Raw genomic sequence first — 23,366 nt, 5'->3', positions numbered from 1 at the left:
ATAAATTTCAGGGATTTTCTACCTATAAATATCTTTTTTTACATTTGTGTCAAGTAAAATGTTTGATCATTGAATAAAAATTTTGCTGGATCATGTCATGTGAATATCTATGCTAACTTTTAAATATCACCACGGCTGACCAAATATGGTGTGTGTATGTGTGTGTATGTATATATACACACATATGAAATTAACTTCTTGTTACAGGGAGAAAATGTTCTGTTTTTGGTTACAAATTTTGTCTCAACACCAGGACAAGCATTGGGTACGTGTCCAGAGGTAAGAAGACTCTTGCAGTTAGTAGTTCAAAATCCATAAGTGTGTCAGTAATTTGACTGCTTGTGAGACTGTCACTACTTATGGTTAAAAAAAGTTCACAACAAACGTGCTGATTATCTGATATTACAATGAAATTGAAAATGTAGTCCCATGAGTCAAAATGGATATTTTTTGCACAGTCCTACCCTTTTTAATTGCCAGGCCACAGAATCATTGCACTTTTAGGCCTCCTGCACACTACCGTAGGTGTCCCGTTGCCGTATTGCAGGACCGCATTTGCGGACCCGCAATACACGGGCACCGTTCAGTGTGCATTCCGCATCACGGATGCAGACCCATTCACATCAGATGCAGATCAATGCGGAACGGAAGCACAGAACCCTACGGAAGCACTACGGAGTGCTTACGTGGGGTTTCGTCCCGTACTTCCGTTCCGCAAAAAGATAGAACATGTCCTATCGTTTTGCGGAACGGGCGGATCGCGGACCCATTAAAGAGAATGGGTCTGCGATCCGCTGCGGCTGCCCCACGGTCGGTGTTCGTGCACCAGAACGGCCACGGGGCGCACACATTCATGTGCAGGAGACCTTACACAACAATTTGCTAATGATGAACATGTTAAGGTGTGAATCTGCAAGTAATATGCCATTACATTCAGTCTACACTTGTTTTTTTCCTTAAAGAGTCCAACAATTTTAGATGGCAGATGTAGTGAAGACGTAGACTGCACAGAAGGAGAACCTGTGATTAGTGGAAATGGTAAAATAGTTTATTATTCTTCTATCTTATAGTTTCATAGGACCACTATATTATGGGAGCCAACACTTCCAGGGTCTCTGTTCAACCAGCTCCAGCGATGATGTGTTAACACAACATGTGACTTCAACAGCCAATCGCTGCTTATAGCAGTGATGTGTGAACACCACTGAGATCACCACTACGCACAGTAATTGGCTGCAGTGGTCATACGTTGTGTCAACACGTCTTCGCATGGGTTGGGTGGACAGAGATCAGTGGGAGATCTGGGAATTATCAGCATGGGAGTTCCAGGTGATTGGTGACATATTGCTCTTTTTGTTGTTTTATAGCATTGTACCTTCTGTGTGAAAAATGTCATGGGGTTGGACAATGTCCTTTGATTAGAGACGTGGAAAGAGGATAAAATGACACTTTTATTGTTATACTGGATTGTTCAGAGATACATCCAGGATTACTGACGAATGTCTATTGAAAGATTTGCATTGACCCATGGGACAGTGACCACTCCATTTGCTGTGACAAGGTGTTTTGGAGTTGCATTATAGGTGTCTGAATGTTGGGACGTTGACAGCATAAACTGCACACTAACTGTACATGTAGTAGTAGAAATAATTTTCCTGCAGATTTTAGTACCGCCATAACGATGTGACTAATCATCAGTGCCATGTAACACCAACACATCAATAATGAGCATCTGCACATACCTCAGCTTGGAGATGAAGATTGGCCTACACCAGATGCTGGTGGGGAAGTTGTAGTCATGCTCCAGTGGGTGATACTACTTTATGTGATCAGCAGTGGTTTTGGTCCTTTCTCATAAGAGTGTACAATGTAGTGTGAGCAATACCGAAAATCATTGAACTAGTGTAGCCAGCATAGAAAGGCTGCCCTACTCCTGTCTGTTTTCTTGCAGGTATTAAAACAGGAAAGTGTGATACAACAAATTTCACATGTGAGATATATGGCTGGTGTCCTGTTGAGAATCCACAGAAAATCAGGTAATTAATAGTACTGTAAATTCACTGTTTTCAATCTAATTTACTTTAAAAGGTTTTAAATAGAACAGAGGTTCTCAATAAAGGGTAAGGGTATGGTCACGCGGTGCGGCTGTTGAGTGGCCAAGTACCGCACGTTCATGCAATGGCTGCATGGTAACCAGTAAAACTGCTGGCCAATGCACACGTACTTTTCCAATACCTCAAAACAAAAATGCATAAAAATGCCCTGTGTAAACCAGGGGCTGACTGGCAACTTTTGGCCCAGGGGGCAAGTAACACTCAGAGGCCCACTGAGCCCCCCCCCCCCCCACTTCCGTCAGCCATGTAAATTAGAACACAGTAAAACAAAATAAACTAGGCATGCTCCGATATATCGGCCGCCGAAACACATCAGCCGAAAATTGCATTTTTGGTATAATGCCGAAAGTGTCATTTTCTGGCTGATACAGTGTTGCATCCGTGTATTCTCTCCTCCCCGCTGGGCGCTGCTCTGTGTCCCCCCCATGACACTTAAAGACTTTTACAGAAGAAACTGTATATTGTGTGGCACAGTGTAGGCTATATGTGTATAACATAAACATATTTCATTTGAAAACTTACAGTTACTTGACCCTTGGGGATCTCGGACGCCACTTCTACGCTTTGGCCGGGGGCTCGGCGGAGCTGATGTTGTGTTTTATCCTAATGAGAAAGATTTCATAATAAGGATTTGGAGAAGGGGCAGAGGGGTCACAGAGCAGGGAGAGGCTGGGGCTGCTACTAGGGGGTCATACCATGGGGGAGTAATAAAGCCCACCATAATGCCCCACCCCCCCCAGTAGAAATAATTCTCCTTATAATAGACAGTGCACAAAATACCCCATTGTAATATCCCCAGTTGAGCTAATGTCCCCATAGTGCCCCCTATAATGTGCCAGTAGCCAGATAGGGCCCCCCTATAATGTGCCAGTAGCCACATAGGGCCCCCCTATAATGTGCCTAGTAGCCCATAGGGCCCCCCCTATAATGTGCCAGTAGCCACATAGGCCCCCCTATAATCTGCCAGTAGCCATAGCCCCCCCTATAATCTGCCAGTAGCCATAGCCCCCCCTATAATCTGCCAGTAGCCATAGCCCCCCCTATAATCTGCCAGTAGCCATAGCCCCCCCTATAATCTGCCAGTAGCCATAGCCCCCCTATAATCTGCCAGTAGCCATAGCCCCCCCTATAATCTGCCAGTAGCCATAGCCCCCCCTATAATCTGCCAGTAGCCATAGCCCCCCCTGTAATCTGCCAGTAGCCATAGGTCCCCCATAATGTGCCAGTAGCCAGATAGGGCCCCCCCACTAATGTGCCAGGAGTAGCCAGATAGGGGCCCCTCTATAATGTGCCAGGAGTAGCCAGATTGTGCCCCCCTGCCCCCCACCCCCCTCATAAAGTGCCAGCCCAGTAGTAGCCAGATTAGGGGGGGGCCCCCCTATAATGTGCCAGGAGTAGCCACCACTAGCCAGATTGTGCCCCCTGCCCCCCACCCCCCTCATAAAGTGCCAGCCCAGTAGTCTACTGGGCTGGCACTTTATGAGGGGGGTGGGGGGCAGGGGGGCACGGGGGCACAATCTGGCTAGTGGTGGCTACTCCTGGCACATTATAGGCCCCCCCCCCCTAATCTGGCTACTACTGGGCTGGCACTTTATGAGGGGGGTGGGGGGCAGGGGGCACAATCTGGCTAGTGGTAGGCTACTCCTGGCACATTATAGGGGGGCCCCCCCCCTAATCTGGCTACTACTGGCAGTAGTAGCCAGATTAGGGGGGGGGGCCCCCTATAATGTGCCAGGAGTAGCCACCACTAGCCAGATTGGAGTAGCCACCACTAGCCAGATTGTGTAGTAGCCAGATTAGGGGGGGCCCCCCTATAATGTGCCAGGAGTAGCCACCACTAGCCAGATTGTGCCCCCTGCCCCCCACCCCCCTCATAAAGTGCCAGCCCAGTAGTAGCCAGATTAGGGGGGGGGCCCTATAATGTGCCAGGAGTAGCCACCACTAGCCAGATTGTGCCCCCGTGCCCCCCACCCCCCTCATAAAGTGCCAGCCCAGTAGACTACTGGGCTGGCACTTTATGAGGGGGGTGGGGGGCAGGGGGCACAATCTGGCTAGTGGTGGCTACTCCTGGCACATTATAGGGGGGCCCCCCCTAATCTGGCTACTACTGGCAGTAATGTGCCAGGAGTAGCCACCACTAGCCAGATTGTGCCCCCTGCCCCCCACCCCCCTCATAAAGTGCCAGCCCAGTAGTAGCCAGATAGGGACAGAAATAAAGAAAAAAAAAAAAAAAAGTCAGTCAGACATACTTACCTCCCTGCTTCTCTGGACTCCCGCCTCCAGCCAGCACAGAGATGCAATCACTTTACGGCCGCAGGACCGGCGCAGGTGGCGCGATGACGTCATCGCGCCGATGACGTCATCGCGCCGCCTGCGCCGCTCCGGCGCACTGCTCCCCTGCTCCCCGTCTCGTCCCTGGCATAAAGCGTCCCTGGCATAAAGCGGCTGTGTATTCCGGCTCGGCCGGCCGGCCGGGACAGCAAGCCAGGGAGGCCCGGGGGGCAATTGCCCCCCTGCCCCCCGGCCCAGTCCGCCCCTGGTGTAAACCCAGCCTTATGGTGTCTAGCGGACAAAGAGAAGTTGTGGGGAATTTTATCAATGCCACCATTATAGAGTAGCAATATGATACAGCCATTCCGCTCCTAGGCCTATGGTGCGAGCACACAAGTTTCGATGCATATTGAAGCCTATTATCAGGGGTGGATTGTGAAGTGAGGGGAAGTATACAAGAACCTGCACTTGTAAAAGCACCCTGGGGGTCCGGCCACACAGGGAAGATTTTTACAGGAAATTCCACGGTAGATTTTGCTGCTTTTTCATAGCAGAATTTACACTGAGCTTTGCTGTGGATTTCTCCTTCTGCATTACAAAGAGTGAAATCTACAGTGGAAATGTGCATCATAAGTTGACGTTCTGCAGATTTAAAGTTCACACCACAAGTCCATTTACACAGCAGATTTTTTTCTGCAGCAAGTTGTTGTGGTAAAAATATTAATAGTTGTAATCAGCCCGCATCATAGTTAGTGTAAGGAAAAGGCAGCTCCATCTTCCCTCAGCCGCAGCCAGAGAACCACACAAATGCTACCATCTTCATTCAATTCTGAGCAACTCCTTCCTCCTCCATGCCCAGTGCGTCCTTTATTGACTAAAACAAAAGGTGTAAAAGGGGCTGGCCCAAGACAAGGATACAGGAAGTGATGACATATCAAAGGACAGGGAGGGGCAGCCAATGTGGCTGTGCAGACAATGGACACACCCCATACAAACACATGTATACAATATTCTACCATTACCACTGAGAGACATGATGACAATCTATAAAACACACACACATCCTAAGATAAAATGTCCGCATAATAAAATTTCCACAACAGTCCCTCCTCTTTGTCATATGCTCCCCAGTGTCCCTTGACGAATCTTGATCTTCTTCTTTGCAAAAAAACAGTCTTGTCTACGAAAAGTCCTGAATCCATAAAACAAAACAGATGATGGAAAACAGAAAGTCAATCTTGACACGTAGCTTCTTTTCTTCGGGAGGTGACTTAGGAGGTGGCGTTTCGCGTTGGTCGCCGGCTGGTTTGGAATCCTCTGCATCTGGTCCATGGTTTGGTCTTCAGGGCGTCTTGTCTGTTCGGGCTTCGGTATATCAGTCGATTAGACATCAGGAACATCTCACTCCGGCGTATAGAAGGAATGGAGACAAAAAACATAAGTATATGTCCTATTTCCTTTCGCCCGGATCCAATGGAAAACCAGTGAGCCCCAAGACCTCCCAAGGCTTTAAAAAGGATTCTGACTCTCACTAATCATAGCTCCGCCCCTGCCCTGCTCCTGTCAGTATGGGCCTGACCCTTGTCAATGGTGTCTGCTAGCCTGGCATAACCATATACCCTCCTCACAACTGGAGGATCCCAAATCTACGGGTCGCCTAGCTGCCCGGACACCCATACAGGATTAACAAGCGAGGAGCAGGAGCCAGAGCTAATATTAATATCGTCTATCAACAAATGCCTCCTTGTAACAAATAAACAAAAGTAATACTCTGCATTCTTTGACTTAGTTGAGCAGCTTCTTGCAGTGACCGGTGTGGATCCAGTTGTCTTGTCCCTCGAACTTCAGAGAGGTTGGCGTCATCAGCAGCACCTGGAATGGCCCAAGATATCTCGGCTCTAGTCCCGGCCATGGATCGGCCGTGATTTTTTACCTACTTTGCAAAAATCTACCAGCGAAGAAAAGGCAGTTGTGATTGATTGACATTTGAGAGGTTAGAAAGTTTGAAGATCGTTGATTTCTGCACCACTTTCCCCCCTTCTCATCGGCCTTAAAACCAGGACGAAGAGAAGCTGGATTAGCATGGTGCATCGTCTCAAGGTTAGATGGAGAGATGACGGAGGGATGAGAGCGAGAGAGAGAGAAAGAGAAAAAGAAAAGCGCTTCTCTTGGACTCTGCAGTCTTAGCGGGATGGGAGTACATGACAGTGTTAGTTCGCACTGTCTGGGACTTTTGAATGTCCTGTTGCTGGAGATCGGTGGATTCGTGCAGCCACAGGTCTGCTTTCTGGAGGGAACCATGGCTTTGGAGTCTAGTGGGGAATTTACGGACAAACTTTTTCCCAATCCAGACCTCAAAGGTCCCTTCTTTGGGGATGATCCACTCTGAACCTACAGTCCCTTGGTGCCAATCTTTGAGGGGGCTTAACAACTCCTCCTCTATAGATGGATTTCATGTACTGCTTGGCTGTCCTATAGTAGTCAGAAGTGGTACCCTTCTGATCCCTAATTTTCCCTAAACCCATGCTCGAGCATAAATTTTCCTGCGACCTACGCAAGGAATTTTCTAAAAGTAGGTGCGTCCACCTCCAGTGTCCTGCGGCAAACGCCTGGACGGCTGCTACTCCTCTTCGTTCGCCTCTGAGTTGCCCTAGGGTTTCTGGCACCGACACACGGACTCCGTTCACCCTAGATAGACCTCAGGAAAAGGAGTAAACAGTGTGAGGAAAAGGGCTCTCGCCGACACACGGCGGCCCTCTGAGTCTCCTAATGAGATATACCAGCCTCGGTTTTGGCTCTGAATAGTGACCTGACCACAGGATAGGGCTTCCAATTGACCTGGAGTGGAAAAGGGGGGGTGCACAGAGAACACACAGTACCCTCTGTGGGGACGAGGGGTGCACAGGAAACAAACACACAGTACTCCTGTGGGGAATGGGGTTACTCACATAGCTATTGGTATGCCCAGGTGATATACATCACCTTGTCTCCTTAAAAAAATGCTCATCAACTCACTTTCCTTTGCCGATATGATTCTGTATAGTCAAGCTGAACAGCACACAAAGCCCTTTTTGCAGTGACTGATCAAAAACCTCTCGCTCAGCAGCAGCCCTTGAATTCAGACAGTAGTTCCCACACAATATCATGAGACCCCCAGTACTCCCAACCAAATCTACAGAGAAAAGAGAGGGAGAGAGAGAAAAGCAGCAAATATGCAATAAAAACCTAAAAAATAAAAATGAGTAAAAGAAGAAAAATGTAAATATAAATTAATCAAAGAAATACCCACACAAAAATAGACAAATATAACTGAAAAATAAAAAGGAAAAAAAACCACTTGATTACCTACATTGAGCTTCAGTAAAAAATTAATTTGACCTTAACCCAAAACGCATACAAAAACTTAGGAACACATACAATTGTATAGGACTGAATTAACAAATCAATGTCCTGGAGGGCTCCCCTGAAACCGTACAGGAGGAATTCCTACCCACCCAGTAATTGAAATGTTAATTTTTCCCCAGCCCCAAACAGCTTCAGATTCATTTGACCAGAGAAGCAGGATTTAACATCACAAGGTCTCAAAACCGGTTTCTTTCACATTTTAACCGTTCATATTGCGATTTAAAATCCGCCTCACTGATCCAAGATCTTGGCTGTCCCTGGGTTCTCTACCTTTGCAAAGAAGCATGTCTGGGACCATTACCCCACCTCGCCGCTAGGTGTGGTTCTGGGGTTCTTAACATACCTGTGTCTGTTGCCATTAGCAACATTACAATATCGTGACCATACATTGCCTTTAATCCCAGACACATTACTCTCCAAGGGGTGGTTTCAATAACTCTGGCAATTCCCTTACAGCACCCTGTGCATGCATCAGGCTTTCAGATAAACCTTCATTCTCCTTGCACAGCGCAGTATTACCCCTCACAGTACATTCATACTCAGCTCTAGCTTCAGTTGCCTGCTGGACAAGAGATCTCAATTTAACAATTTCCACTTTTGAATCTTCCACTTCTCCTTCCAAACTCGGCTTCAGCCTACAAGACTCCTGATATTTATCCGCTATCCACCCAGCAGCAAAAATCAGAGCATACTTGCCTTTCCTTTTACGCCATTTTTTGGTACTGATCAGGTTTGCTACACAATTCTGGGCCTGCAGCCATGGATCAGTAGATCCCTGCATAGCCTGAAGAATGGCTGTCGTGTCCTTCAAGTTTGTTACTTCTTTAAAAATACTTTCCATTGCACCAGAAAACAAACACCACAATGGTTGCTACAAAAAACAAAACACTAGTACTAGTTGTCCCAATACTTTTGGCACAGAACTACAAGTACCTCCTTTCTACACTGTAATACCCACATTAATTATGCCAAACGAGTCTACAATTCAGTGTAACAGCCACAGATACACAAACATTAAGCAGAATCATCAACTATAGGACGATTTCACCACTAAACTGCCACTAATGCTCACACAATGGTTCCTGTATCAGACTGGTCACTGAGCTATAACATAACTGAACACTAAACCGATATCAGCACAAAACTTATTAAAACAAAATCAAACTGTACATAGAAAGGTTACAAAAAGACAAGATAACTATTCAACAAAACTAACATTTCAGGCAAAAATAATCAAATCGCTTCCCATAGCAAACTAACTAAGATGGCCGACAAACTTAAAGATGGCCGACAAGCATGGTAAAGATGGCCAACAAGCATGGTAAAGATGGTCGACAAGCATGGTAAAGATGGTCGACAAGCATGGTCACACAAAGGAAATCAAGATAGTGTCTACAATATCCAGCAATAAAAACAGTTTTTATATTTCCCTATCTTTAAACCAGAGCAAAACCTCCACTCTATGGGTGATTTACAGGCTAACAATACAAAAACCACTCTGAACGCTGTCTCTAATGTACAGACACTAAAACCAATTGCTGCCTCTATAAAATCGCCTCTTAGAAAATCACAGTAACATAAAAAGTTAAGAAGTTACAAAAAACACAATACCCTGTACTGCTCATCATACAATCTCTGTACAATCAACACAATGGAAAAACACTTACCTTATCCCCACACCCCTCGATGCGGCAGACAACAACCACATAGGTTGTTTGAACAGATTTATCTTTCCTCTGATACCAGCAGATTGGAGGACACAGATTTCAGTTCACAAAGAGCAAAACTTTCTCAAAAATGAGAGTAAAGAAAAGGATATTACCTTATGCCGGCCTTTTTTGCTTTTTGAAAATTAAACTGTGTCTCCTTTTAAGTTCTGCCGATAACAGGGAAAAAAATAATTTCCTTCCTGAGCTTGCCATCTGTTGTGGTAAAAATATTAATAGTTGTAATCAGCCCGCATCATAGTTAGTGTAAGGAAAAGGCAACTCCATCTTCCCTCAGCCGCAGCCAGAGAACCACACAAATGCTACCATCTTCATTCAATTCAGAGCAACTCCTTCCTCCTCCATGCCCAGTGCGTCCTTTATTGACTAAAACAAAAGGTGTAAAAGGGGCTGGCCCAAGACAAGGATACAGGAAGTGATGACATATCAAAGGACAGGGAGGGGCAGCCAATGTGGCTGTGCAGACAATGGACACACCCCATACAAACACATGTATACAATATTCTACCATTACCACTGAGAGACATGATGACAATCTATAAAACACACACACATCCTAAGATAAAATGTCCGCATAATAAAATTTCCACAACAAAGTGAATGCATGTCTTAAAATTACCATCCACTTGGCTGGTACTGTAAAACGCGGCAGATTTGCCGCAGGGGTAGGAAGAGTGGACCTGATTATTTTACTACATGAGGATCATGCCCTCTCCCTTTATGAATCTATTAAGACTTGCACTGTAATTTTACCAGTAAACCTATTAGTCTAAGGTTCCCCAAATGTATCTTAAGGCTTGTATAATAGCTTTAATGATCCCCTTGGAAGGATGACATCCATGAGATGATGTTGGTCCTATAGTTGAGTATCCCACAACTACTTTGCCCTATTGCTCAAAGTGTTTTTTGAAGGGGTTCACCATCGGCACTGAGCTGTTTACATAACTCTTTTCAAACTTCTCCTCTCCTTTACTGGGGTGGGGGTTCAAGGGACTGGGTCGCTCTGTTCAGTGGAGGTCCTACTTCTTGAACCACCACCAATGTAACATTTACCATCTAGCCAGTATGTGGCAAGAATACTCCTTTAAGGAAGTAAACTGGTTTGTTGGGATTGCTGAGCAGTGTACTCTGCAGTCCTACAGAAATTGACGGGAGCAGTGGTCATGCATGCTCACTACTTCTGGTTGTAAAAGGTAGACGTCCTAGTGGATCATACATTTGTCCCCTATCCTGTGGATAGCTGATACATGTCATTTGGGGAACATCTCTTTTAAAATTTGCCCTTCATAAGGTCTATATTTTTCAAAGACTATTAGAACACAGAATTTCATTATCAGCTGCGTATATTTCATTCTTGCTTTTTTTTTCTTTAGGAAAACACCACTAAATGAAGCTGAAAACTTCACACTTTTGATAAAAAATTCAGTGTACTTTAGCCAATTTAATTTCTCACGGTAAGTGTGTTTTTAATGTATATATATATAAAATTATGGAATCGTTTCTCATCTGTCTATACACATTCAGACTGGTTAAAAGAAGCCTAATACCAGTATTGGATGAGTCCTGTCTGGTGGATCCAAACAACTGAATGGATCCAACCAGACGTGACCCAAAAAGAAAAAAGAAAACACTATAGAAGGCGCCACTCCCAAGAGTATGGAGGAGATAAATAGGGTAAGTAATCAATCACCCCTTTAGTCAGGTGACGATACAGAATAATCTCCTTAGCAGGAAGTTAGTAATTCTAAGGATTAGAGTACTCACTTCACAGGGGGGGTAGTCACAGGATGAATCTCAAGACACCCGTGACCAACTGCCCCCCTAGCCAGGATCGCATATCAGATGATAACGATTGATGGCCGCCAAACGATGAGGCTTCTGATCAATAGCAGTTTATTATATAGGAAAAATACAAAATATCCCAACGCGTTTCGGAGGTCTCATAACCCTCCTTCTTCAGGGGTATCCAAAAGAGAAATATATAGAATAAAGTCAAACATGTAGAATAACTTAATACCCAGGATGGACAGATATACACATACGCACATATTCAAATACATAGAAAAATATATATATATATAGATTATAAATTAAAATCTTTATCCAAGAAAGGCTAGATGTAAAAACAATTCTACTATACATATCCAGTACAGTGTAATTCCACTTGCACATCAAACTATTAGGCATTGAAAATGTAAACAATATCGTACAAACCTTTTAAACATTTATAATTCAGACTCGATCATCAATCCAAATACAATTAGTCTATATCTACATTTATTAACTTGTCTCAATCTTTACCTTCAGGGGTCTTTTTGACAGGGGTCTCCAATACTTCAGAGGGAGATAGTTCCACTGTATGTACTTCCCCTTTAATGGACGCTTAAATAGAATAAGGAAAGCACATGGGGGTGGCGTCCCTGAGAGAGAGGGCCGAAACCGGAAGTAGAAGTTCAGACAATATTGGTGGAATCTATGGTTGTAATAATCCCAAGGACCACCTCCCTACTCTGAAATAATCTATAGTCTAGGCCGGTTTTACCTCATTACCCCCTAAATCTGGCTCCAAGCCATGATAAGGGGCCTCATAATAACCGGATCGCCATGCGTTCCAGTGTGGAACGCAAGGCCACTTCCGGCAAGCGGCCTGTAATGTAACTTCCTGTGCGTTCCACCGTGGAACGCACCGCAACCTCCGGGGAGGATCCCGGCGCGTTCCACAGTGGAACGCACAGCACCCATCCACAGAGATCTCGGCCCTCTCCTGCGCCACACCATGGACCGGATAATTGGTTCAGCCTGGGATAACAATATCGGTGCCCTAGATGTTTCAAAGGGATGTATAGACCAAATATTGTGTGTATATATCCGCATCCATATTTTAACCATATACTCCTCCGGAAGGGGAACCATTTAGAAAAATGGGAATGATCACACAAAAAGTGGCAGGCATTAAAGAATAATAAATGGGGTGAAAAAATAATAAAAAATGGGGGAAAAAATGTTATATATTAAAAATTAATATTATATATTAAAAATCAAAATAGTAATAATACTAAAAAAAAAAAGAGTATATATAAAACTAGATGGACTCCCCCTTCAATAAAAAATGATATATATGAATATAAACCAATAGAATATTAATAAATGAATACATCTATAAAATAAAATAAAAATAAAAATAAAAATAAAATAAAGTAAAGACATGGGACCAAAAAACGAATAAAATATTATATCTTCATCGGGTATATATCATTCATCGGGTATATCCAGAGAACAGTAAATATAAATCAAAAATTAACATATTCCAAGGACTCATTAAGACCAAAGGGTGTTAGGGTGTTTAGGTGGAAAATCCAGAACATTTCTTTTTTACATAATGCCTGGAAGCAGTGTGTGACCTGTTCAATAGGTGTCACGCGTAGGCATGCAGGGTCGCCATCATGTATTTTAGCATAATGTCTGGAGACACTGTGCGTGAGTACTTTCCTCGTAATGTTTGAGCGGTGCTCGTTCATTCTCTCACGCAGGGATTGTGTAGTACGGCCTACGTAAAAGAGTGAACACGAGCACCGCAGGAGATAAACCACATTCATCGTGCTACAGTCCATATGCTGTTTGAACGCAATTATTTCGTCATTCGAGGGATTCTTTATGTTGCTAATGCCATAAGTAATCATAAGGCAACACTTACATCTACTGCTCTTGCACTTAAATATACCCGGAGTGCCTTTTGTTTTTTTCCCCATATCCGAGACGTGCTCTAATTTTGGACAGGAAGGGGCCACTAGATTTTTTAGAGTTTTAGCTCTACGGAACGTCAGAATAGGTGTAGGTGTAATGCTTTTATTCAAAAGGGGATCCTTTAATAATATGGACCAGTTTTTTCTGAAAATTTCCCGAATGAGATTGTGTTGGGAGCTGTATCTGGTGACCAAACTCACACGGCGCATCAGGCCAGGGTCTTTTGTTCCAGATGCTGAATTCACAACCTTCGGTTGTAGACTATCCAATTGGGATGTTTTCGAGATCCTTTTGATGGAGTCTTCCAATAATTTTTTTGGGTACCCTTTGTCCCTGAACCTCTTCTTGAGGAATCCTATTTGAGTTTTTACCGTACGGTCGTCAGAGCAGTTTCTCCTAATTCTTTTTAATTGACTAAAGGGGATGTTTCTAATCCACTTGGAGTGATGACAACTCGTGTACTCTAGATAACTGTTTGCATCGACCGTCTTAAAATGAGTTTGTGTAATAATTTTGTTATTCTCTATGGTGAGTTTAAGATCCAAAAAGATGACCGATGTGGCGCTAAATTCCAAGGTGAAGGTTAGATTCCAATCATTGGAATTCAGTTCCTCAATAAATTTACATAGTTTAACACTATCCCCCTTCCAAATAAAAATGATGTCATCTATAAATCTCCGATAAAATTTAATATTGGGATGGGATAGAAAGCCAATCTTATCTTCAAACATACCCATAAATAAATTAGCGTAGGATGGCGCAAATTTCGTACCCATTGCTGTGCCTTGGGTTTGTAGATAAAAGATATTATTAAAAGTGAAATAATTGTGTTTTAAAATAAATTCTATGGCCTTACAAATAAAAGCTCTCTGATTGTCTGGCATTTGTACATCCTGGGACAACATATGGACTACAGCAGCGATACCCAGTTCATGTCTAATATTGGTATAAAGGGCTGACACATCTAGTGTTACCCAAATCAAATCATCTTCCCAACAAAAGTTTTCTAGTGAGGTTATGAGGTGAGCCGTGTTAATGAGTCCCTGGAATATGTTAATTTTTGATTTTTATTTACTGTTCTCTGGATATACCCGATGAATGATATATACCCGATGAAGATATAATATTTTATTCGTTTTTTGGTCCCATGTCTTTACTTTATTTTATTTTTATTTAAATTTTTATTTTATTTTATAGATGTATTCATTTATTAATATTCTATTGGTTTATATTCATATATATCATTTTTTATTGAAGGGGGAGTCCATCTAGTTTTATATATACTCTTTTTTTTTTTAGTATTATTACTATTTTGATTTTTAATATATAATATTAATTTTTAATATATAACATTTTTTCCCCCATTTTTTATTATTTTTTCACCCCATTTATTATTCTTTAATGCCTGCCACTTTTTGTGTGATCATTCCCATTTTTCTAAATGTTCCCCTTCCGGAGGAGTATATGGTTAAAATATGGATGCGGATATATACACACAATATTTGGTCTATACATCCCTTTGAAACATCTAGGGCACCGATATTGTTATCCCAGGCTGAACCAATTATCCGGTCCATGGTGTGGCGCAGGAGAGGGCCGAGATCTCTGTGGATGGGTGCTGTGCGTTCCACTGTGGAACGCGCCGGGATCCTCCCCGGAGGTTGCGGTGCGTTCCACGGTGGAACGCACAGGAAGTTACATTACAGGCCGCTTGCCGGAAGTGGCCTTGCGTTCCACACTGGAACGCATGGCGATCCGGTTATTATGAGGCCCCTTATCATGGCTTGGAGCCAGATTTAGGGGGTAATGAGGTAAAACCGGCCTAGACTATAGATTATTTCAGAGTAGGGAGGTGGTCCTTGGGATTATTACAACCATAGATTCCACCAATATTGTCTGAACTTCTACTTCCGGTTTCGGCCCTCTCTCTCAGGGACGCCACCCCCATGTGCTTTCCTTATTCTATTTAAGCGTCCATTAAAGGGGAAGTACATACAGTGGAACTATCTCCCTCTGAAGTATTGGAGACCCCTGTCAAAAAGACCCCTGAAGGTAAAGATTGAGACAAGTTAATAAATGTAGATATAGACTAATTGTATTTGGATTGATGATCGAGTCTGAATTATAAATGTTTAAAAGGTTTGTACGATATTGTTTACATTTTCAATGCCTAATAGTTTGATGTGCAAGTGGAATTACACTGTACTGGATATGTATAGTAGAATTGTTTTTACATCTAGCCTTTCTTGGATAAAGATTTTAATTTATAATCTATATATATATATTTTTTTCTATGTATTTGAATATGTGCGTATGTGTATATCTGTCCATCCTGGGTATTAAGTTATTCTACATGTTTGACTTTATTCTATATATTTCTCTTTTGGATACCCCTGAAGAAGGAGGGTTATGAGACCTCCGAAACGCGTTGGGATATTTTGTATTTTTCCTATATAATAAACTGCTATTGATCAGAAGCCTCATCGTTTGGCGGCCATCAATCGTTATCATCTGATATGCGATCCTGGCTAGGGGGGCAGTTGGTCACGGGTGTCTTGAGCTTCATCCTGTGACTACCCCCCCTGTGAAGTGAGTACTCTAATCCTTAGAATTACTAACTTCCTGCTAAGGAGATTATTCTGTATCGTCACCTGACTAAAGGGGTGATTGATTACTTACCCTATTTATCTCCTCCATACTCTTGGGAGTGGCGCCTTCTATAGTGTTTTCTTTTTTCTTTTTGGGTCACGTCTGGTTGGATCCATTCAGTTGTTTGGATCCACCAGACAGGACTCATCCAATACTGGTATCTGTTTGTTGGGATTGGAAATTCTTTTCACTTCCCTCTAACACTTGTGCTGCCTTCCCACAATAGTTACCTAACGGCACTTAGACGGTGGTGCTATCTTATTATATTTTTTTCCTTATCTACACCAGCATCTTCTCCCTTCCTCTGGCGCCTGTTCCCCAGGGCTAACAACCTGTGGTGGAACCACTCAACCTCTTTTTTCTCTTCTCCTATTTGTAAAAGAAGCCTAAGACAGTAATAAATATGTCTGGGAAATAGGCAAAAAAATTCAGACCAAATTTAAGAGTTATGTTTTGCACATTATATCTAGTTCAGCTTCTCTAGGAATTAGGTACATGAAGGAACAGTTGCTATAGCAATGTCCCAGATCTAGAAGATGTACAGAAGAAGGATTGTAGAAACCACACAGGAGCATGTTCTTGTAGACAGCTCCACTTTAATTAGCTACTTGGACAGTTTACTTTTTTCTTCATTGAATTCATAAAAAAAATCAAGGGGTTGTCTCCTTCAGCAAATGGCATGTATCATGTAGACAGAGTTAATACAAGGCACATACTAGTGGATGATACATACATGTGGATGATACAGCAGGCCTTTTCTAAATGGTTTAGAGGAATGCCTCTTCGAAGACACCAGACTGTACCTACCGTACAAAAAAGGGTATTCCAAAGATACTTTTTTTTTTTTTCTAAGGCCTTTGCGACCATAAAGCCTTCCATACAGACTCGCAGCTGGTAGGGCGTCAACTCAGATGGGGAAAAAATACCCAGTATTGCCTGCGTAAAGCAGCAATTCAATTTAATCTTGTATCTTTTATATAATTCTTCATAAATACTAGTCCAGAAGCCATTCACTTCTGAACAATTCCACAGTAAGTGACCTAAGTCCGCCTTATCTGATGAGCATTTCCAACACAGGTCCTTCCTTTCCTTATATATTTTGGCGAGGAAGGCGGGGGAGTAGTATAGGCGATGCACAATCTTGAACTGAATCAATCTATATTTCTGAGAGATCTATACCTTTTTTATATTTTGATATACTATGCCCCATTCCAAGGTATTCCCATCGCCCAATTCGGCTTCCCAGCCTCCCTCACTTTTAAATGTTATAATTTCCCCTAAACAGTCCCGAAGTCTGCGATATATTTGAGAGAGTGTAAGTTGTGTGTCCTTAAATCTAAAGCAATAATCCAAAAAATAGTCAATAAGCTTTTATCCTGAGTGCACATATATGCGTGTCTAATTTGTGCTTATCTATATCTATCTAAAGAGGTTATAGGTGTGCCTTTTATTAATTCATCTAAAGGAATAATATTACCATGTGATATTATATGAGTTATACGATTAATTCCACGTGAGTTCCAGTATTTATAATCTACAATTGACTTAAATTCTTTTAAATTATAATTGTGCCAAAGTGAAGTAAAGTGAGTAGGGCATATCACACCCAGTATTTTTATATCTTATTCCAAACCCTATTTAATGCATCGCTAATTAAACACAGTTTTTTTCTCTTGCCCGGGTGACCAGTCTCCAAAATAGAAAAAATATCCCCATATGGCCCCTGAAAGTCCCTTGAGAGTATACCTAGTAGCAAGACAGCCTGATGATCCGCCCCCCCCTCCCACACACCACTTTATCTGTGCTGCAATATAGTATCCCTGGAGGAATGGGAGGGACAGACCACCCCTTCTCTCAGAAATACAGAGATATTTTTGCTTAATCCTGACCCTTCCCCTCCCCCTCCCCCAGATCAAATCATTCAGCAATTTATCCAACAGCCCAAAAAAGGAATCATCAATCCATATCGGACATGCTGTCAAGGGGTATAGTGCAATGGGGAGGACCACCATCCTAACCAGTCCGGATCTTCTGCCAAGTCCGGATCAGTTCTGCCAAGTCCGGATCTTCTCCCTGATCTTATTAATCATAGGAGTTATATTTAAGGGATTATATCTAGACAGGTCCGCACTTATTCTAATACCCAGATATCGAATGGAGTCAGTTGGTCCAAGTAACTTAATACCTAGAAAGCCATCAGGGGGTGCTCGAACAAGAGGGAGAAGTTCAGACTTGTCCCAATTTACTTTATAACCTGATAATGATCCATATTCTTTCAAAATATTCATGACAGGTGTAACAGCTTTCCACCCCTGCCTCAAAAATACAAGAATGTCATCTGCGTATAGACTAGACTGATATATATATATATCTTATCTTCCTCTCCTCTCCCTCCAAAGCCTATGATCTCTCTGGATTGATGGATTTTACAAGCAAGAGGTTCCAAAGCCAGGGCAAATATCAATGGTGAGAGGGGACATCTGTCACAACCAGACATCTGAGAAGCTCTGACAGATGCTTTTCAGAACCTCCTCCTTGAGCTTTCTTTGTGTTGGTTTTCAGTTCCTCATCTCGTTAGCCTCTCTCAGCTGTCTTGTAGTTGGATTGATTGCATCCCTTTAAATTCCTCCCCATAATGCATTAGTGTGCGGCTTATACAACTTCCTGGAGTGTGTGTGCATGCTGATCCTATTTCCCAGTCTTCTACAAGATTAGTGTTACATTAATTAGTGATTTTATGTTTGCTGGATCCCAGGTGACCCTGACTCCCTCCATGTCTAGTGTAGGGAGCCGGTGGTCGTGTCCTCTCACTATTATAGGGTGTTCAGGTGTTATACAGTCGAGGTACGAGGATATGCGATCATCTGCCATTGGGATCTTCGCATAGGCTGAGCAGTCAGGGAGAGTGCCAGGTCTTATGCAGGGGTCTCCCTTTTGTTCCTTAGTTTTGGATCCAGTGAGTCATATATTCATTTTGTATTGTCTTGTTTCCTGTACACCTTCCGTGACATTATAAGCCGCCAAAACCGTCTCAAGCATGGATCCGGTTTCACTTTTGACTGAACGCTTTCAGGGTCTTTCATAGGAGGTAGCTGATCTCCGTAAGACTCTTTCTCAGTTTCTAGTGACCGGTTCAGCTTGCGTTCATGGAGTTTGTTCTGAGCCTAAAATCTTGCTCCCGGATACGTTCTCCGGGGGTAGTGAGAATTTTGTGTGTTTTAGAGAGGCTTGCAAACTCCATTTTCGCCTTCTTCCCCATTCCTCTGGTGATGAGGAACGGAGGGTGGGGATCAGTATATCGATGCTCAGGGGTAACGCTCAGTCGTGGGCTTTTTCGCTGCCGGTGGGGGCACGGCCCCTCCGTTCAGTGGATGAATTATTTTTAGCCCTCGGTCAGATATATGATGATCCGGATCGTATTGATTTGGCTGAGTCTAGACTACGTCTCTTATGCCAGGGTAAACAATCCGCAGAGATATACTGCTAAGAATTTCGGAGATGGGCAGCTGATACTGGTTGGAATGATGCTGCACTCCGAAGTCAATTTTGCCATGGTCTTTCAGAGGGATTGAAAGATGCATTTGCCTTTCATGAGAGGCCTATCTCCTTGGACTCTGCTATGTCTCAGGCCGTTCGTATTGACAGGCGTCTTAGAGAGAGAGGAGAGAGCACTCCTTCCTGTCATACTCAATCCCAGGACAGTGCAGCGGTCTCATTCTGTGCGCAGGGGTCTCAGTCGCTGTCAGTCCCTTCTGAGCAGGAGCCCATGCAGCTGGGGTTGATTGCCTCTGACAATAGAAGATTCAGCCCGCATGGGAAAGTTTGTTTTTGTTGTGGAGGTATAAATCATTTGGCAAATGTTTGTCCCTCTAGGAGATTCAGGCAGTTTTTTGGGAGTAATAAAGAAACAAAAAGGAAAAAATCTTTTAAAAATGTTCCATCTGTTACTATTGGCAGGGTTGAGGCGGAGATTGAAGGTTTTCCGTTTGCTTGTAGTTCCCGTTTTGTCCTGCCTTCCAGGGTGGCGCTAGAGAGCAAGAACATTTTTTGTGAGATTTTTGTAGATAGTGGAGCAGCTGTCAATCTCATTGATAATCAATTTGCGATAACTCATGGTTTCCAGGTATGCACTTTGGGAAAGGATATTCCTGTTTTTGCTATTGATTCCGCTCCACTTTCTCAGAAATCATTAAAGGGCATAGTTCACAATATCCGTTTAATTGTGAGTGATGCTCATGTTGAGGATGTGTCATGTTTCGTCCTTAGCGGATTACCTACTCCTCTTGTGTTGGGGCTACCCTGGCTCACTAAACATAACCCCACCATTGATTGGCAAGCGAGGCAAATAAATGGTTGGAGTGACTTTTGCAGAGAGAATTGCCTCACGACATCTGTTTCTGAGGTTTCTACTAAGACTGTACCACCTTTTCTCTCTGAATTTTCGGATGTCTTCTCTGAGAGTGGAGATCAGGATTTGCCCCCGCACAAGGAGTACGATTGCCCTATTAATCTCATCCCAGGCGCCAAGCTGCCTAAATCTCGTTTATACAATCTTTCCCAACCTGAAAGGGTCGCTATGCGTGCTTATATCTCTGAGAGTCTGAGAAAAGGACACATACGACCCTCGAAGTCACCTGTTGCCGCTGGTTTTTTCTTTGTTAAGGAAAAAAGATGGTTCTTTAAGACCTTGTCTGGATTTCAGGGAGCTGAACAGTATCACTATTCGTGACCCTTATCCGCTTCCTCTGATCCCGGACCTGTTTAACCAGATTGTTGAGGCTAAAGTCTTTTCCAAATTAGATCTAAGAGGGGCATACAACCTGGTCAGGGTCAGAGAAAGAGACAAATGGAAGACGGCCTTCAATACCCCTGAGGGCCATTTTGAGAATTTGGTTATGCCTTTTGGTTTGATGAATGCCCCAGCCGTTTTTCAGCATTTTGTGAACAGCATTTTTTATCATTTAACCCCTTAGTGACCACCCATACGTGTTTTTACGGCGGTCACTAAGGGGCCTTAGGCTGGGCTGCCGCGTTTTTACGGCGGCCCGGTCTAAGCGCTGCACGGCTCCCCCGTGCAGCGGGGAGCACGGACCCGGCTCTCACTTGAGAGCCGGGACCCTGCTCTAACAGCCCGGACCGGCAGGAGTGCCGATCCGGGCTGTTTAACCCTTTACATGCCGGGCGCAATGGCGCCCGCTGCATGTAAAGTGGTGACAGAGGGAGCGGACTCCCTCTGTCTCCCATCAGCACCCCGAAAATAAGATCGCGGGGTGCTGATGTGTTCGGAAGCTTACCTCACTTCCGATCAGGGCCCCGAGCCTGTCTTCAGTTATTTCCAGCAGGCCGTGCCTCTCTGGCGCCACCTGCTGGTCAAGGTTTGAATAGCATCGCTATTGAAATGCTATTGAAATGTAATGCCTTATAGAGATAATGTATTACATTTTAAAAGCAATCAAAATACTGTATATTATAGTCCCTTTGTGGGACTTTTAAGTAGTAATAAAATAAATAAATAAATACACATTTATTAAATAAAAAAAATTCCATAAAATAAAAAATATGCTTTTTTTTTCATTGAAAATACGCTTTTCAATGAAAAAAATTGCAAAAAGAAAATATCCCCCATATGTTTGGTATTGCCGCGTCCGTAACGACCCGGACTACATAAATATTACATAAATTATCCCCTATGGTGAACGCCGTAAAAAATAAAAATAAAAAAAATAAAGAATTTCTAATTTATTCTTAGTTTCCACCGAAAAAAACGTAATAACAAGCGATCAAAAAGCGCCATTTACTCCAAAATGATACCAATGAAAAATACAAGTTGTCCCTCAAAAATCAAGCCCTCACACAACTCCATAGAAAAAGAAAAAAAAAAGTTATGGGTCTTAATGGGAAAATTTGTATTAGTGTATTTGGATGACATTTAGATTTTTTCTCCTGATTTCAAAACTCATAAGGAACATTTACGTCAGGTCTTGCTCATCCTGCGGGAGAATAAATTATACGCGAAACTGGAAAAATGTGTGTTTGCGGTTCCAGAAACTCAATTTCTGGGGTTTCTTCTCTCCACTTCTGGTTTTCGCATGGACCCCGAGAAGGTCCGCGCTGTGCTTGAGTGGGAGCTTCCTGAGAATCAGAAGGCGCTGATGCGTTTTTTGGGCTTTGCCAATTATTACAGGAAGTTTATTTTGAATTATTCCTCTGTTGTTAAACCACTCACTGATATGACCAGAAAGGGGGTAGATTTTTCGTCCTGGTCGGTAGAGGCGCGTAAGGCCTTTTCTAATATCAAGGAGAGTTTTGCTTCCGCTCCCATCTTGGTACAACCTGATATTTCTCTACCCTTCATAGTTGAGGTTGATGCTTCTGAGGTGGGTGTGGTCTTGTCTCAGGGTTCCTCTCCTGCCAAATGGCGACCGTGTGCCTTTTTCTCGAAGAAACTCTCCTCCGCAGAGAGAAATTACGATGTGGGAGATAGGGAGTTGTTGGCCATCAAATTGGCTTTTGAGGAATGGCGCTATTGGCTAGAGGGAGCCAGACACCCTATTACTGTGTTTACTGACCATAAAAATCTGGCCTACTTGGAGTCAGCCAAGCGTCTGAACCCGAGACAGGCCAGATGGTCTTTGTTCTTTTCAAGGTTTAATTTTGTTGTCACGTTCCGCCCTGGGGTTAAGAATGTGAAGGCAGATGCCCTGTCACGTTGTTTCCCGGGAGGTGGGAATTTTGAAGACCCGGGTCCCATTTTGGCTGAAGGTGTGGTGGTCTCTGCTCTTTTTCCTGAATTGGAGGCAGAGGTGCAGGTAGCCCAGTCAGAGGCTCCTGATCTTTGTCCTCCTGGGAGGTTGTTTGTGCCTCTCGCTTTAAGACACAAGATTTTTAAGGAACACCACGATACTGTCCTTGCTGGGCACCCGGGGGCAAGAGCCACAGTGGATCTCATCGCTCGGAGATTCTGGTGGCCTGCGCTTCGTAAGTCGGTTGAGGGTTTTGTGGCTGCTTGCGAGACTTGCGCTCGTGCCAAAGTCCCTCATTCACGGCCATCAGGTCCTCTCCTTCCCTTACCCATCCCTTACCCATTCCTTCCCGTCCTTGGACACATCTGTCCATGGACTTCATAACGGACCTGCCTCGTTCCTCGGGGAAGACTGTGATTCTGGTGGTGGTGGACCGTTTTAGCAAAATGGTGCATTTCATCCCTTTTCCTGGTTTGCCCAATGCTAAGACGCTGGCGCAGGCATTTATTGATCACATTGTCAAATTGCATGGTATTCCTTAGACATAGTCTCTGATAGGGGCACTCAGTTTGTTTCCAGATTCAGGAAGGCTTTCTGTTCTCGCTTGGGGGTTCGGTTGTCATTCTCTTCTGCTTTCCACCCGCAGTCGAATGGCCAGACAGAGCGCGTCAATCAGAATCTGGAGACATATCTGCGCTGTTTTGTGGCGGAGA

At 43.5% G+C, this 23,366-nt stretch overlaps 1 protein-coding gene across 6 annotated transcripts in view; it reads left to right on the top strand.

Moving 5' to 3' along the window:
• P2RX6 (purinergic receptor P2X 6) overlaps positions 1 to 23,366 on the top strand; it is an 85,395-nt gene that overhangs the window by 34,269 nt on the left and 27,760 nt on the right. For all 6 annotated transcript variants that reach the window (XR_006387413.1, XM_044275841.1, XM_044275843.1 and 3 more), the window contains 4 exons: positions 208 to 279; positions 963 to 1,038; positions 1,952 to 2,036; positions 10,891 to 10,971. Coding sequence is in view for 5 of the 6 variants with exons in the window: in XM_044275841.1 (XP_044131776.1) it covers positions 208 to 279; positions 963 to 1,038; positions 1,952 to 2,036; positions 10,891 to 10,971 (314 nt within the window). In the remaining variant the exon portion in view is untranslated. The remainder of the gene's footprint in view (positions 1 to 207; positions 280 to 962; positions 1,039 to 1,951; positions 2,037 to 10,890; positions 10,972 to 23,366) is intronic.

The sequence above is a fragment of the Bufo gargarizans genome, chromosome 1 (genome assembly GCF_014858855.1).
Source record: "Bufo gargarizans isolate SCDJY-AF-19 chromosome 1, ASM1485885v1, whole genome shotgun sequence".
Lineage (NCBI taxonomy): Eukaryota > Metazoa > Chordata > Amphibia > Anura > Bufonidae > Bufo > Bufo gargarizans.
The sequence above is the reverse complement of the archived record's forward strand: the minus strand, read 5'-3'. Positions and strand labels throughout refer to the sequence as shown.